The sequence below is a fragment of the Elgaria multicarinata genome, chromosome 1 (assembly GCF_023053635.1).
Source record: "Elgaria multicarinata webbii isolate HBS135686 ecotype San Diego chromosome 1, rElgMul1.1.pri, whole genome shotgun sequence".
In the NCBI taxonomy this organism is placed as follows: Eukaryota; Metazoa; Chordata; class Lepidosauria; order Squamata; family Anguidae; genus Elgaria; species Elgaria multicarinata.
The window spans coordinates 189,324,806-189,338,576 of NC_086171.1; the positions used below are offsets into that span (position 1 = coordinate 189,324,806).

The following is a 13,771-nucleotide window of genomic DNA, read 5'->3' on the forward strand; positions in this document are numbered from 1 at the left end:
AAACTATGGTTTAAAAGCTAACTATGGTTATGATAACGGGCCAGTTCAAACATAACACTTAATCGTGGCTAACATGACGGTGCACGGTGCATGGAGGGCGAAGAGTGTGTGAGCATGCAGATTTCTACAGATCACAAAACCTAGTTAAACTATGGAATTCACTGCCACAAGATGTAGTAATAGCTTCCAATTTGCATGGCTTTAGAAGGGGGTTAGACAAGTTTCATAAGTTCATTAGTAAAAATGAAGGTATGCCAGGTGCAAATACAATATTATGCAACCTTGGCAGTTTCGAAGTTGTAATTAATGTTTTACTAGGGATGCACGTGTATATCATTGAAATACATATATGCCTTAGAGTGAAATGGAACTAATAAATAGTGACACCAAAACTTAAAGTGCCCCAACAACCTTAGTGGAAGTGAGTCAAACTGTTGAAATAGATGTGTGGTTGTCAGTATATCATATACAGTTCTTTGAGTTGCAAAAATTAATTAGTGTGTCAACACCTTTGATTTTTCTTAAAATTAAACGATAAGGGAAGTACATGCTGTTGTTTTTAAATGTTTACAAGTATTCAAATAAAATGTCTATATAATATAACATTTAAATCTCATTCAGTGTGATTTAATTTTCCCTACTCATATAATGTGATGTATTTGGGATAAAGAAATAACATGGGATATTTTTATTTTAGCTTTGTTGTTTACTAAATACAAGTACAAACATGTAGAATTAGATCTCTCTAGGGCAGAGGTAGGAAATCTGTTGCCCTCCAGATGGTTTCACCTACTGCTGCCATCAATTGATGGTGCTATATAAATAAATAATAATCATCGACTGTAGCCATGGTAAGTGATGATGGAGGCCAAAACATCTGGAGATGTTGCCTACCTGTGCTCTAAGACATCAGAATATTTTCTTCTGCAAACTAAAAATGTTTCTATACAAATGCTCCTATGCAAATTAACTTAATTTGCATTAGAAAAATTTCAGGGAAAATTTCCAATTCAAAATTTTCCAGTAAAACCATATCACTGGAAGCGGTATGCTTCTGTATACCAGTTGCTGAAGACATCAAGTGATGCTGTTTGACATGTCTTGTGCTTTTCCCACTGGCTTGTGAACTGAATGCTTTACTAGATAGACTCTTGGTCTGATTCAGCATGGCTGCTGTTACGTTCTTATCACTAAGCTGTGGTTTTGCAGTTGGCTTAGCATAGCATCTTGAACCTATATGAAAATCTACACACCATTATTTCTGTTTTCATTTCAACATTTACGAATGCCAGGAAACTGCAGCTTTGTAGCTTTGGATGTTGGCTGCAGTCCTTAGATCAGTGGTTCTCAACCTTTTTTGCTCCATTCCCCCCTTTCACCATTGTTCAGAATATAATTCCCCCCTTCCCGAGATAGTCTAACTCAAAAGGTGCATTCCAAATAATATGCATATAATATTGATTTTTTTCCCCCTATATTAGTACATTCTCAGCTCCCATGCTTTGCGTTGCCCCTTTAAATGGGAAGCTTGAAACTTCTAGGATTGCGAGGGAGTGAGGGAAAAGAGAGCAAAGGCTTGGTTTTTGCAGACAACATGACACTTTTCTGGGACGTTTTTAATAACATGTGTAGGAAGACATAATCTACAGGACATCATACTTTGCTGAATAGTGGTCCCAATTCCCCCCCTGGAACCCTAAAATTCCCCCCTGGGGGGGAATTCCCCCCCTTGTTGAGAACCCATGCCTTAGCAACTTTCGGCCCTCCAGATGTTTTGGCCTACAACTGCTGTCATCCCTCACCATAGGCTATGGTGGCTAGGGCTGATGGGAGTTGTAAGCTAAAACATCTGGAGGGCTGCACGTTGTCCACCCCTGCCTTAGATGCTTCCATTGGTGGGATGTTCCAGCCACTAATTTTCTGTCCAGGAGAGCTGAGGTACATTCTTCCTATTTAAAAGAACCATGGTATTTTAACACAGATTGCCTTGAGAGTTGCTGGCTTTTCTACCCCTCAGTAGTTTTAAATGGGATTTAACATGGGGAATATCTATGACGCCTACCATGATAGCAGCAATTCCTTTCTTAGATTTCAGAGTAAAAGCCTTGCAAATGTGTACTTAAAGTTTGGAGGAAATGAAGTGTGTCCTCAGATATTGCTAGCGGCTAGCAGTTTGAGGCCTTGAAACAGTGAAGTGATATTACGAAAGGTCAAATATTTTCAGAATGCACTAGCAAAATTGAGTCTTCGTTCTGGAGAAGTAGCTATGATATTACAAAGTGCTGCAGCACAGCGTGATGTATAATTCTGGACGAATAGGTGCCCAGCTTATTTTCTGCAATAAAATAAAAAGCAACACTTTGATCTAGGGTAAAGCAGCTACCTAAAAGCCCAAGCATAGCTTGGCCCTCATAGTTCAATTCCATTCTCATAATTCCATTATTCATTAAGGTGTCTCCCCCCCCCTTTTTTTTTTTTAATCCTTTAGGATCCAACAAGATTTCAAAGTCTAGGCAATATTCCCTAATCTCAAGAGTTAAATCTTGTTTTTCTTCATAAATATGCATACATATCACTACATAGATGTTCTAATACTTTGAACTGATAAAATGAGAGGTGCCAGAAAACTGTCAAAACATTTAACAAGTGTTTCTAATAACTAATGGGGCAGTGGGCCAGTAAAACAATTGCAAGGGCTGGAAGAAGAAAAGGCTTGGCATCCCGATTATTTGCTTGGGATCACAAAAAAAGTTCTCTGAAAAGCATTCTCTGGTGGCATTTGATTTAGGTGTTGTTTTCCCTGATGCAATCTCTACAGTACTTTTCAGTATGTTAACCTTCCCTCTCATTCCATTTCCCCATATACAATCATCTGATTACTTGCAGCTTTGTGCATCAGTATCTGTCTATCTAAAACAATTAAATTAAGGTTTCTAAGGAGGCTTACCTGTTCCCACTGCTGTACTAGATATAGTGGAAGGGAAGGGCCCATTCTACTTTCCTCCAGGAATAGCAGGATTTGCTGAGATTGGGAATCAGAAATAGCAGGAGACTTTCCTGTCTCCATCTCCCCTCCCTGTTCCTTGTAGGTCCTATGTCAGTTTGATACTGTAAGAGAAGTGGTGGCCAACTGGTAACCAGTGAGCAGAATTAAGCCCTTCGCCTATATTCTTCGAGCTTCTGGAATTGATACAAAAATTTAATCCAGGTGTGGTAAAACGCCAGTGATTTTCCTTATAAGTCATAAATGTTGTCAAGTTATAAGAACTGAGATATTCCATGCTTAAGTGTGTTCTCCCTTTTCAATTTTGTATATAACATATAAATTGATATAGTTGAATGTCATTGTGGAGCACAAGCGCTCTTAGTATAACTGTGAAATTCTTAATACTAGATGAAGTCAACTCTATAATAGAGTCTGATCAGCTGTAAGAATCTCAGTTTATATAGCAAAATAAACTTCCAGCCCCATGCATCATGTGGATAAGAGCATCCTCCAGAGTACAAAAGTTGGCCATCTTTACAGTAAAGTATTGCATTTCAAATTGAAATCCAGACATTGCAAACTTTCACATGTCTTTCTTTCCCCCCATTCTATCATCTTCGTTCTTGCTTTTTCTTGACATTATTCTTTTTTGTGATGCTTATGTAGACAAATGTCTAAAGAGCTTACAATAAGAATAGGAAGAGGAATATAGGAAGCTGCCTTATATGGAGTCAGGCCATTGGTCCATTCAACCCAGTATTGTTGATGCTGACTGGCAGTGGCTCTCCAGGGTTACAGGCACGATTCTTTCCTCGTCATGCCTGGAGAAGCAGGGATCAAGTTTGGGACCTTCTGCATGTGCTCTATCACGATGAACTCTGACCTCTCACAAACAATTAACAAGACTTCAATTAAATACAGTCAGGCTCATAGTGGGTGACTTTAAAGACCTTGAGCAACTCTTATGATCTAAGTTTTCTTTCTGATGTAATTTGTGTTATGTATAACTTTCTGCTACAGTAAACCCAGTTAATATGATGCCTGTTAACACAAAGTTTGCTTGTATTTGCTTGTAGAAGTATTGCTTGTCTGAAGTGGTGCTTAGCTGCAACAGCATAAATATCCACAAGGCTCTTGTCAAAAGACAAACTTGTCCAGTAGGTTCTTTAATTCCCATAATTAACCACACCAATTGTCATGGTTGTTGGTCATAAGAAAGACCCTTTATGGGGATATTTTAAACACATTCCCTCTATAGGTCAAAAAAGAAAAGGAAAAAAACCATGCAAAATGTATACAGTATGATAAAGGGATGCAGTATGATAAAGGTCTGGTCGTAAAAGTGAAACAACAGTGTAAATAATCTATTTGGTTGTACATTAGCATGGTTTAATGGTTAGATTTGAACCATCGTTTAGGAAATATATGAGGAAGTATCAGTTGAAAACTTGATTATTTAAATCAGACATTTTTTGGCGATTTAAATCAGTGCAGCCTAGGTGGCTTGCCACAAGAATGGAAGCAAATTACAGAACAGTAACCAAATACTTCTACAAAGCCCACAGTCAAGGCAAAAGCCAATACCACCACCACCCTCCCAATGCTATAACATACCACTTCTGAACACACAGCTACAGGTGTGCTGTCATAAATAATAGCCATTGATCCTCCATGAATTGGTCAAATTCCCATCTTTAAAGCATTCAAGCTGCTGGCCATTACCACATCTTGTGAATTCCATAAATTAATTAAGCATTGTGGGAATCAGTACTTCCTCTTTCCTGAAAGAACTCTTAAACTTGCTTCCCCTTTCCATGCACCTGAAATCATTATGAATTTGTTTCTATGTGAACCGCCCAGAGAGCCTTGGCTATGGGGTGGTATACAGATGTAATTAATCATCATCATCATCATTGGTTAAAGATGATTCACTGGACATCTGCAGATATGATGGCCACCTTCAGATGATCAGTGGGGGAAACACCATGTTTTGGATTGTTTATGGCTTGTAGGATGGGTAAGAAGCCATGGGTTAGACGAAGGGGTAAGAAGCCATCCCCACCGTGCTGCATGCTGGATTCGGACGACACAGCAATCCACAACATGATGCGGGTAATTAGGGAAATGCCAATCATGTGACCCACACAAGTTGGGGTAGGGGGATGGCCCGTTTTGCATTGTTCCCTCTATTTGTTTGAACCCAGTCAATGTTTTTCTTCCCTCATCCTTTTATGAATGGTTAAGGGAACAGCTGAGGGATTGAGCGCTCCCTTTCCCCAGCTCATCCCCTCTCATAAGCAGATACTCACTTTCCCTGACAGCCATACGGATTTTATTAATGCAGATCTTGAACTCTGGTTAACTCCAACCAAGGTTCCATCAGGATTTGAAATCAGTGTTTGAAGCTATTTTCCAAGGTTTGACTAAGCTGGGACTCTGATACGGTAGGCAACCCTGGAATATAAATCATAGAATAGCAGAGTTGGAAGGGGGCCTACAAGGCCAGGAAAATAAAATGTTTCCTGCCATACACCATGGTACTGATACATTCTACTGAATCGCATTGCTCCTAGTCCAAATCTGTTCATTACTGTCCACAACCAGCTTGAAAATAAAAGGTATACAAAATGTATATCCATATAAACCACAAATAAATATCTACAAACACATATCTTCTATTTTGTCAATTGTTGGTCATAAACTGAATCCCAGTAACACTGTATTTCTTGATTGGAGGATTCTAGGATCATGTGTGGTTATTACTTCAGTGGGTTATTTCAAGTGGGTTATTACTTCAGATTTTGAAATATAAAAGATATTGCTGGTTTGTTAAACTTACAATGTTGCCAACTACTGCTTCTGTGGGAGAAGGGTGGAGCTGTGACCTTGATCCCCAGGTCTGCAGGTGGGTGGCATGTACACCCTCTACTTTTTTGAAACCATTTCCAACAGCAAACTGAGCAGTATTTCAGGCTTCTATTCACACTCATCAAAGTTTGAAAAGCAGCTTGTGATCTTCTATGGGTGAGCTGCTTATCAAAGGTTAGAAAGAAATCAGCTGCATGTGTGGAATGGCCTAACTTTAGTGAGGCCTGTGCTTGTCAACTAAAAATGCTGGTGTCAGGGAATATAAGTATATTTGACACATGCCAGTGTTCTAGCTGTCGGAGATCAAACTGCATTGTTAAATGGGTCTGGTGCAATATCATTCATCACAGTAAGCTGGTCATAAAGCACCTTTTCGATAGCACAGTGTTTTTCAACCAAGGTTCTATGGAACTCTTGAGATCCAAAAGCATTCCTCAGGGTTTCCATGAGATTTTACAATATCTTACTGTAGGTACTTCGCCAAGCTCAAGTTTCACATTAAAAAATTAATGACCTCTCAGAATTACATTTGTGAAGATTCCCTATTTTCTGTCTGACCAATTATCTTGAATAAAATTCCAAGTTATAATGATTAGTTAGTATATATTTTTGTTTTTCACATTTTGTAATTGTTAAATTAATTACTACCTGTTTTTAAATTCTATTTAAACTTGGTGGCAACAAGAAAGGATTGGGACTCCATAGGATACTCGAAGATATCATGCAGGTTCATGAACAAGAAAAGGGTTGAAAGTGAAAACCCCTGCCTTAACCTGCTCCTTGAGAACTTAAGTGTTCAATCTCTCATATTGTAAAAACAGTCATGTAAATGTAGGTCTGGGATAGTGAGTGAAAGTGCAAGATAGCTTATTTCTAGAACTAGGTGTTACAGAGCAAAATGCCTTGTGGCATTACTGCCAATGGTAACTATGAACAAAACCGTAGCTGTCTGATAGTGCTTTATTACTACTCATTTGAATTGATACGTGTCACTTCAGAATCTAGTAAACAGAGATGCAAAGCAAGCTATTGGTTGTATGAGGAATTTGCTCTGTTGTAACGTTGCAGAGTGCTCATTTCCTTTTCCTGTATCTGCCATGCTTGGCTAATATTGACACTGAGGCCTGTGTGGCCTGTTGCCGTGGTTTGATCCGGCTCCACGCACCTGGCACAGCGCTCCTCAGGAGCGCTGCACCCATCGGGGATGGGGGGAGCAGGGAAAATAAGTTAATTTTTTAAAAGAAAATCTACCTTTAGCGCATGAGTGTTTATTTCTTTAAAAATAAAAATGACAGGCGCGACGCCTCTCTTCCTGAGGTTATCGCACTTCATGTGTAAATGGAGGAGGAATCTCGTGTTAATCGCAACACGAGATCTTCCCTCTTCCGTTGCGGACTATCAGGTAGGTCTAGCTAAGGCCTGAGTGTGGTGGCTTAATTCTGAATTAAATCCGGATGTTTATTACCAAGTAAAGGTTTGGGGTGGTGGGGTGTTTGGTGAAGGAAATTGTGAAATTAGATTCAGCACAGATAATAAGTAAGCCCTCAGTAGTTTTAGGAGTAGGAGGCAGAGGCTCAGTTCACACAACACTTTTCTCAACAATGGAGTTCTTACACCACTGTTGAGAAAAGTGTTGTCTGGCGGGAAAACACACCATGGTCAAGGGTGGGGTTTTTTTTTGGGGGGGGGGTATTTTTTATTTTATTTTTATTTTTGGAAAACACTCCACCCTGAATCTCCACACTGTGCAGAGGAGAGATTCTGCAAAACTTTTGTGTTCCATATTGTCTGAAGGGCTCCGTGGAGTTTCCAATTGAGTTCAGTGGAGTTTCCCAGTGGCCATAGAGTTCTCTGGCAAGAGCGGCGAAAGGAGGGAGTGCCGCTCTACGAGAGTCACTGGGATTGTCTTTTTGCAGCAATAGCTGATGGGATACCATTGGGAGGACTGGGGGAGGAGAGCAGGCAGAGGAACTGTCAAACAAACGCTGCGTTGGCTTTTATTCCACTCTACAGGAGGCCACACCCACACAACGGTGGAGTTGGAACATGTGTGTTGAGTATTCCCTATAAACTCCACCGTTGAGTGGAGTTTTCCCACCGAGTAGAGAAAAGTGTTGTGTGAACTGAGCCAGATTCTGAATACTCAGAAGATCCAGTAAAGAGAGATGCTTTTTAAACCACTATGGAGGCAACATATATTTATTAAGAGAGGTGAAGATGTGCCTGCATATAGCAAGGTGCTTATTGAAGGGGGGCTCTGTTATAAGCAGACCTGCCCTTTCTTGAGATTTCTAGGGAATTTGTATCAGAGGTTCAGTTATTGGGTGACATAGAAATGTAATAAATAAATGTTGCTGCAGAAATATTTTCTGAACTATATGTCACTTGAGCATTCACTGTGTAAAAGGCAATGCTCTCTATTTTACCAAGTAATTGGTTAGGTCAGTAGAAAAAACTTGCAGAATAGAATGTTTGAATTCTATAGACATTTTTGCTTTTGCATTGGTATTCTTAGCAGCGCCTTTCACTCTTCTGTACTAAAACATGCTTCGTTCCAGTGTAGTCTTACTAAATATTTTTTGCACATAGCATGCTAATGTTTTTACCATTTACTTGTCAACCATGATACTGACCAGAGACGAGTGTCTTACCTAGGATGCTGTGCTGGTGTCTTTCTTATTTGATCATGGTTGCAGCTGCCTGTATCTGTCTCACCTAACAAAAAGGAAGATTTTCCTTGTGCAGAAAGCAGAGATGGAAGTATTCCATTGTTCAGTGCTTCTTGCAGGTTTTTTTGTGAGACAGACCGCCAATTATTCTCAACGTCATGTGGAGGAGGAGACATTAGAATTTCTTTAATATTTGCAAGGGTATACAGCTGGGGGCAGAGTCGTCTCGACTTGAAAGAGGAAATCCATAATTTGCCAATTCTTCTGTAGGTTGGGATATACGCCCGTGTGCTTTTTATTTTTATTCTTTTTCTTTACCTTTTTGTCACCCTTTGCTCAACAGAAATGTAACATGTCTATCCCCAGGGGGAGCGGATCATGTGTAAAACATAATAAAAATTGGTCTATTCCAGAAAGAAGCAGACAATAATACTGTTCACTATCTCTACAAGCACCTAGTCATCCAGCAGATGCTCGGTCAATAAAGTTAGATTTGACAAAGTTACTCATCAGATGGCCAGAGGGGAGTCGAGTATAGACTTCCTCTCCACCCTGATGGAGATTCTTGCTCCTAGTAGGGGGATGTAGATGGGTTTGCCTAATGAAAATGTCATGCATAAACACTGTTGTGGTGAATTGATTTGTAGCATTTCTATCGGGATATTTAGGGCATGTATCTGTAGCATCCAATACAAAGCTGCTTGTGGGAAATTGTCATAGTTTCTCAACTTTATTTTCTAATTTCTTTCTCTGCTCTTCTGTCTGCAGATTCTCACAAACATAAAGATAAACACAAAGACCGAGAACACCGACATAAAGAGCACAAGAAGGACAAAGAGAAAGACAGAGAAAAATCCAAGCACAGTAACAGGTGAGACCAGGCCGTTTTGTTGTTTGGCTTTGCAAAAACCAGAACAGGTTTATTGAGGCCATAAGATTCTGTCAGCTGAACTGGCAGTCAGATAGAAATCAGTTTAGAGAGCCTGGCCACCAATGGAAACATGCCAAGTTAAACTTCCATTACTTCTGGGAATCCTAAAGGGCTTGCCTCTGGACTACTCCAAGGCCTACCATGTTGTAGTCCAAGCTTCCCTAGAATGCCTGCTCTCTAGCAAGTTCTATTTAAATACTATACATTGCTATGAGGAAGGCAAAACTCTTTGAATGGGCTCGGAGTATCATGGGGTTAAAAGAAGCCATGGTGCCCCCCCCCCCATGCATGACATGTGCATGGTGGTTGTTTACATAATTACTCGCACTGCATGGTAGAGGTGGCTTCATGCCTGCCCTACAGCCTACAACATGCAGTGGAGGTTGTAGGGTGGGTCCGAAGCTGAACTGCATGCTGGGTTCATACAACACGGCAGCCCACTCTGCACAGCCAGAGATGATGTAAAGTGGATGCAGAGGGAGAAGCCACAGTGGCTTCTTTTCCCCCTGTGATCATTCAAACACCCCTTTGTGTGTTGGGCATCATAAGAGCCCTGCTGGATCGGTCCAACATCCTGCTTCCCACAGTGTCCAACAAGATGATTCCAGGAAGCCCACAAGCAAGGCACAAAGGGCAATACCAGTTTTTGAAACCAGGGCAGTTAGTTAGGAAAGTTTCTGAATCTGACCTTAACAGCAGCCAGCAGAACCTGCTGCAAGCCACATTTGAAGCAGCTTAGTTCCAAATTGAGAGTCGGAGAAGGGATGGCAAAGTACCTGAAATATGCCTGATTCAAAGCAATCAGAAATCTAATTGTGGGGATCTTATTCTGTGGTATATATGAGCATACACGTGCTCCCACCCTCTGCCCCTTCATTCATATAATTTTGTATTGTACCTACAGAGTTAAGGAAATCTAATGTTTGGACAGGTTTAACATCTTGATATCTTTTGTTCCATTGTCCAAACTTGAATACATTTTTAATGAGTATTTTTTATTTTATTTCTCCAATTTACGGCTGATGGGAAATATTTCTGAGCCTACATAGTTCCAGAGATTGCAACATCCATAGACCTCAGAGGCAGAGATTGTAAATGCCTTGGCTATGCTGTTGCATACTTCACTATTTGCTCAGATCTTGGCAATATGTTTCTCTTAAGTGTACAGCATGCTGGTTAGCCCACTTTGAGGGGTTATTATTATCACTTGCCTCACATTTCCAAATGTTCACAAATCCTTGTGAAATTCAGGCCGGATCTACACTATTGCTTTAAAGCGCTTTATAACAGTTTTATAGCGCTTTAAAGCAGTTAAAGCGCTTTATAACTGTTATAAAGCACTTTAAAGCAGTAGTGTAGATTCGGCCTCAGTGTTTTCAAACTGTAGTGCTTATATCCCCTTCAGAAAGGGTCTAAATAACATCACAATCTCAGCTTTCCAAACAATGCTTCATATACCTTTGGAGAGAGAAAAATATTATCTCCTAGAATGTGGTAGATAAGAAGTGAACACTGGCACAACTGAGGGGTATTATTTTTTCAGCACCTAGAAATGTTTAGTTGTGTCCAGTCAGACTTCAGTGTCCTGCTCTTAGTAACACTTATGACAATGTGCGGAACTGTTCAATAATATTTATATGCAATAAAATTTATTTTATCTACAATTTTCTGAGCATCATTGCTTAGTTATTGTCTTGATAAGACTGCTTTACATTTGATGGGATCCAATATGCCGGAAGCAATTTAAAGGAACACATTTATGTACCAATCACGTTTTGAAAATGAAGTTGCTTATTTAACTTGCATTCTTATGATTGCCTGAGCTGATAAACAGTCTAGTCCATTTACATTTGTCTGTTCCTAGTAAATGCAGATGCCCAAACTTTCTTTGTCTCACCCAAGCGTGCAATGTTTGAAGAGCACAATCTAATTCTAATACTGTAGCCAATGAAAAGGTAACAGTACAAAGCATTTAATGTCCCAGAACTTGTAGCATAAACCCACATCTCACCTCTATGCATGGTCTGGAATGAATCTAGTGTGCCTAGGCAGAGGATACTTACACAGATTGTGTGTAGTAGATTTTATTTGGTATATTGACCCTACAATCTGGGCCTGCATGAATTGCAATTGAAATTGTGCTATATGAACATTGTACCCATATGTGGAGGTCTGCTGGGTGTTGGAGGTGAGACAAGCAAGTTTGGTGGGTGGGGAGGGGAAGGCGCACAACAGTTGCTTGACAGTGAAGGAGGCAAAATGCTGAGTCACACTTAGAGTGGTTTAGAAAGTTAGTATGTCCCTACATTATCCCTGGAAGAAGCAGCCAGAGATAGAAACATAAGCCCTATATAATGTGGAAGAAATGAGGGGGAAGATCGCAGTCAAACAGCAGTATTTCTTGGGTAGTAATATTGAGGGTGTGGGTCTTGCAGCCACTGCTAGTTCTGTATAGCTCTTCTAACGGGAACACAATAAATGTTGCTGTTTGAATTTCTGAATTAATCTGGATGGTTTTTAATTCAGCACAATTGTGCACAGCTTTGGAAACAGGGTGATAAACAATTCTAATGTAGTGAAGAAAGTTACAGTGACGTTTTAGGGGAGGAGTATGAAGAAGCTGAACATAATGCTTTGTAATTCAGCTGACGCTTGGAGAAGGAAGAAATTGAGCCAGTATTTTAACTTGGTCCTATAACTATGTTAATAGCTTTGGGTATTTTGGAGAGTCATAATAGATCTGTATGATTCTGTGTTTCTTGTCCATTCCTTTCAGTGTTTTTCTTTTTGGGGTGTGTGGGCTTGCTTCCACACAATGAGACATGCAGATCAAGTGAATTTATTTGATTCAGTAAAGTACATAAATGTCAACAGCTTTTTTTTTTTAACAGGCTTTCAGACCCCAAAAGTTGACATTGACTCCTTTTGTTCTTAGGATAGAACACCAGTTAAGTGTGTTAGAAAACCTGGTGTGTGTGTGTGTTTTCAAAGCTTGCGATGATGTCAGAAGAGTAGTTGGACCAATAAAAACATACTATTATGTCATATATTAGCAACCCTTGCATGTGTAAGAATCGGACAGTGACACTGACCTATCTGTATACAGTTTGGTGGCTTTTCTTTTCTGTTACAGTCTTGTGCTAGGCAAGAGAGGGAACCTAAACATGGTTGGAAGTTGCCAGGTTGATACAGAAGATAGAACTTGAAAGCAAGAAATGCGGGCTTGCTCTGTCATATTAACTCACTTTCCTGTTTTAATTCATCTCTCAACAAGATGATATATCTTCACTCTAGTACATCTTAACTAGTAATTACTAGGAACTCTAGTAATACATCTTAACTTGGTTAATGCCACTAATGTAATGTAGTGTAGTAGTTTTCTTGCAGCAAACTTCCCAAAATTACAGTGAAGCCCATTTGAAGTGAATACTTTCTGAAGGAATAGCTATGCATCAATCTATTCATAAAGTAAAGGGCATTTTGCAGTGCTTTTCCAGGAATAAATCTCTGAGAATAGATCTTCAAAATACTTGGCCTCCTGTGAATCGAATCAAAAAGCTTTTGTGAAAAGAATGTACCTTTCTGGCCAGAAATGTTGAGAATGCAAGCGCTTAGTTGAAACACTTTATGTCAGTCTTCCTTCAACTGATGCCTCCAGGTGTGTTGGACTACAATTCTCACCATCCCCACCCAAGGTGGTGGCTATACTGACTACAGATGATGGGTGGTGTAGTCCAACACATCTAGATGAGGCCAGGTTGAAGGAAAACTGCTGTATCCTTTGCCAGGTGTTTCATGTTTGTGCAAGACCTGGCACCTGTGTCAGTAGAAAGACCTTTTCAGACTCATGAACTGAATCAAGCCAAAGAGTCCCCAGAATCAAGCTCTCTCTTAACAGATTAAAACACTAGGAAAGAAAGAGCACAAAAGAATAGCATAAAAGTCAGATGAAATAAAATAAATACAAAGCAGCAGCATAAAAGCAATTCGCAGAGATAAAACAAGTCAGTGTTTAAAAGCCGGGAAAATAAAAAGAGGATTGCTGGGTGCCAGAAAGATATCAAGGCAGGCGATGGGCAAGCCTCTCAGGGGAGAGCATCGCTAATGCTCACATTATTCTCACCATTTGTATTTGAGTTCTGTCTTTGGGGAGTCCTATGCAAAGACCCAGAAGCCCTTCTGCCACAGAGAGAGGAGCTTGCAAAGAATGGCTAACTATTTTCTTAATAAGAACATAAGAAGAGCCTTGCTGGATCAGACCAAGGGTCCATCTAGTCCAGCACTTTGTTCACACAGTGGCCAACCAGCCATCGGCCA

At 40.0% G+C, this 13,771-nt stretch overlaps 1 protein-coding gene across 1 annotated transcript in view; it reads left to right on the plus strand.

Moving 5' to 3' along the window:
• Positions 1 to 13,771, plus strand: part of TOP1 (DNA topoisomerase I) — a 93,218-nt gene that overhangs the window by 34,246 nt on the left and 45,201 nt on the right. Inside the window, exon 3 of the mRNA XM_063145540.1 lies at positions 9,292 to 9,394. Coding sequence (XP_063001610.1) covers positions 9,292 to 9,394 — 103 coding nt within the window. The remainder of the gene's footprint in view (positions 1 to 9,291; positions 9,395 to 13,771) is intronic.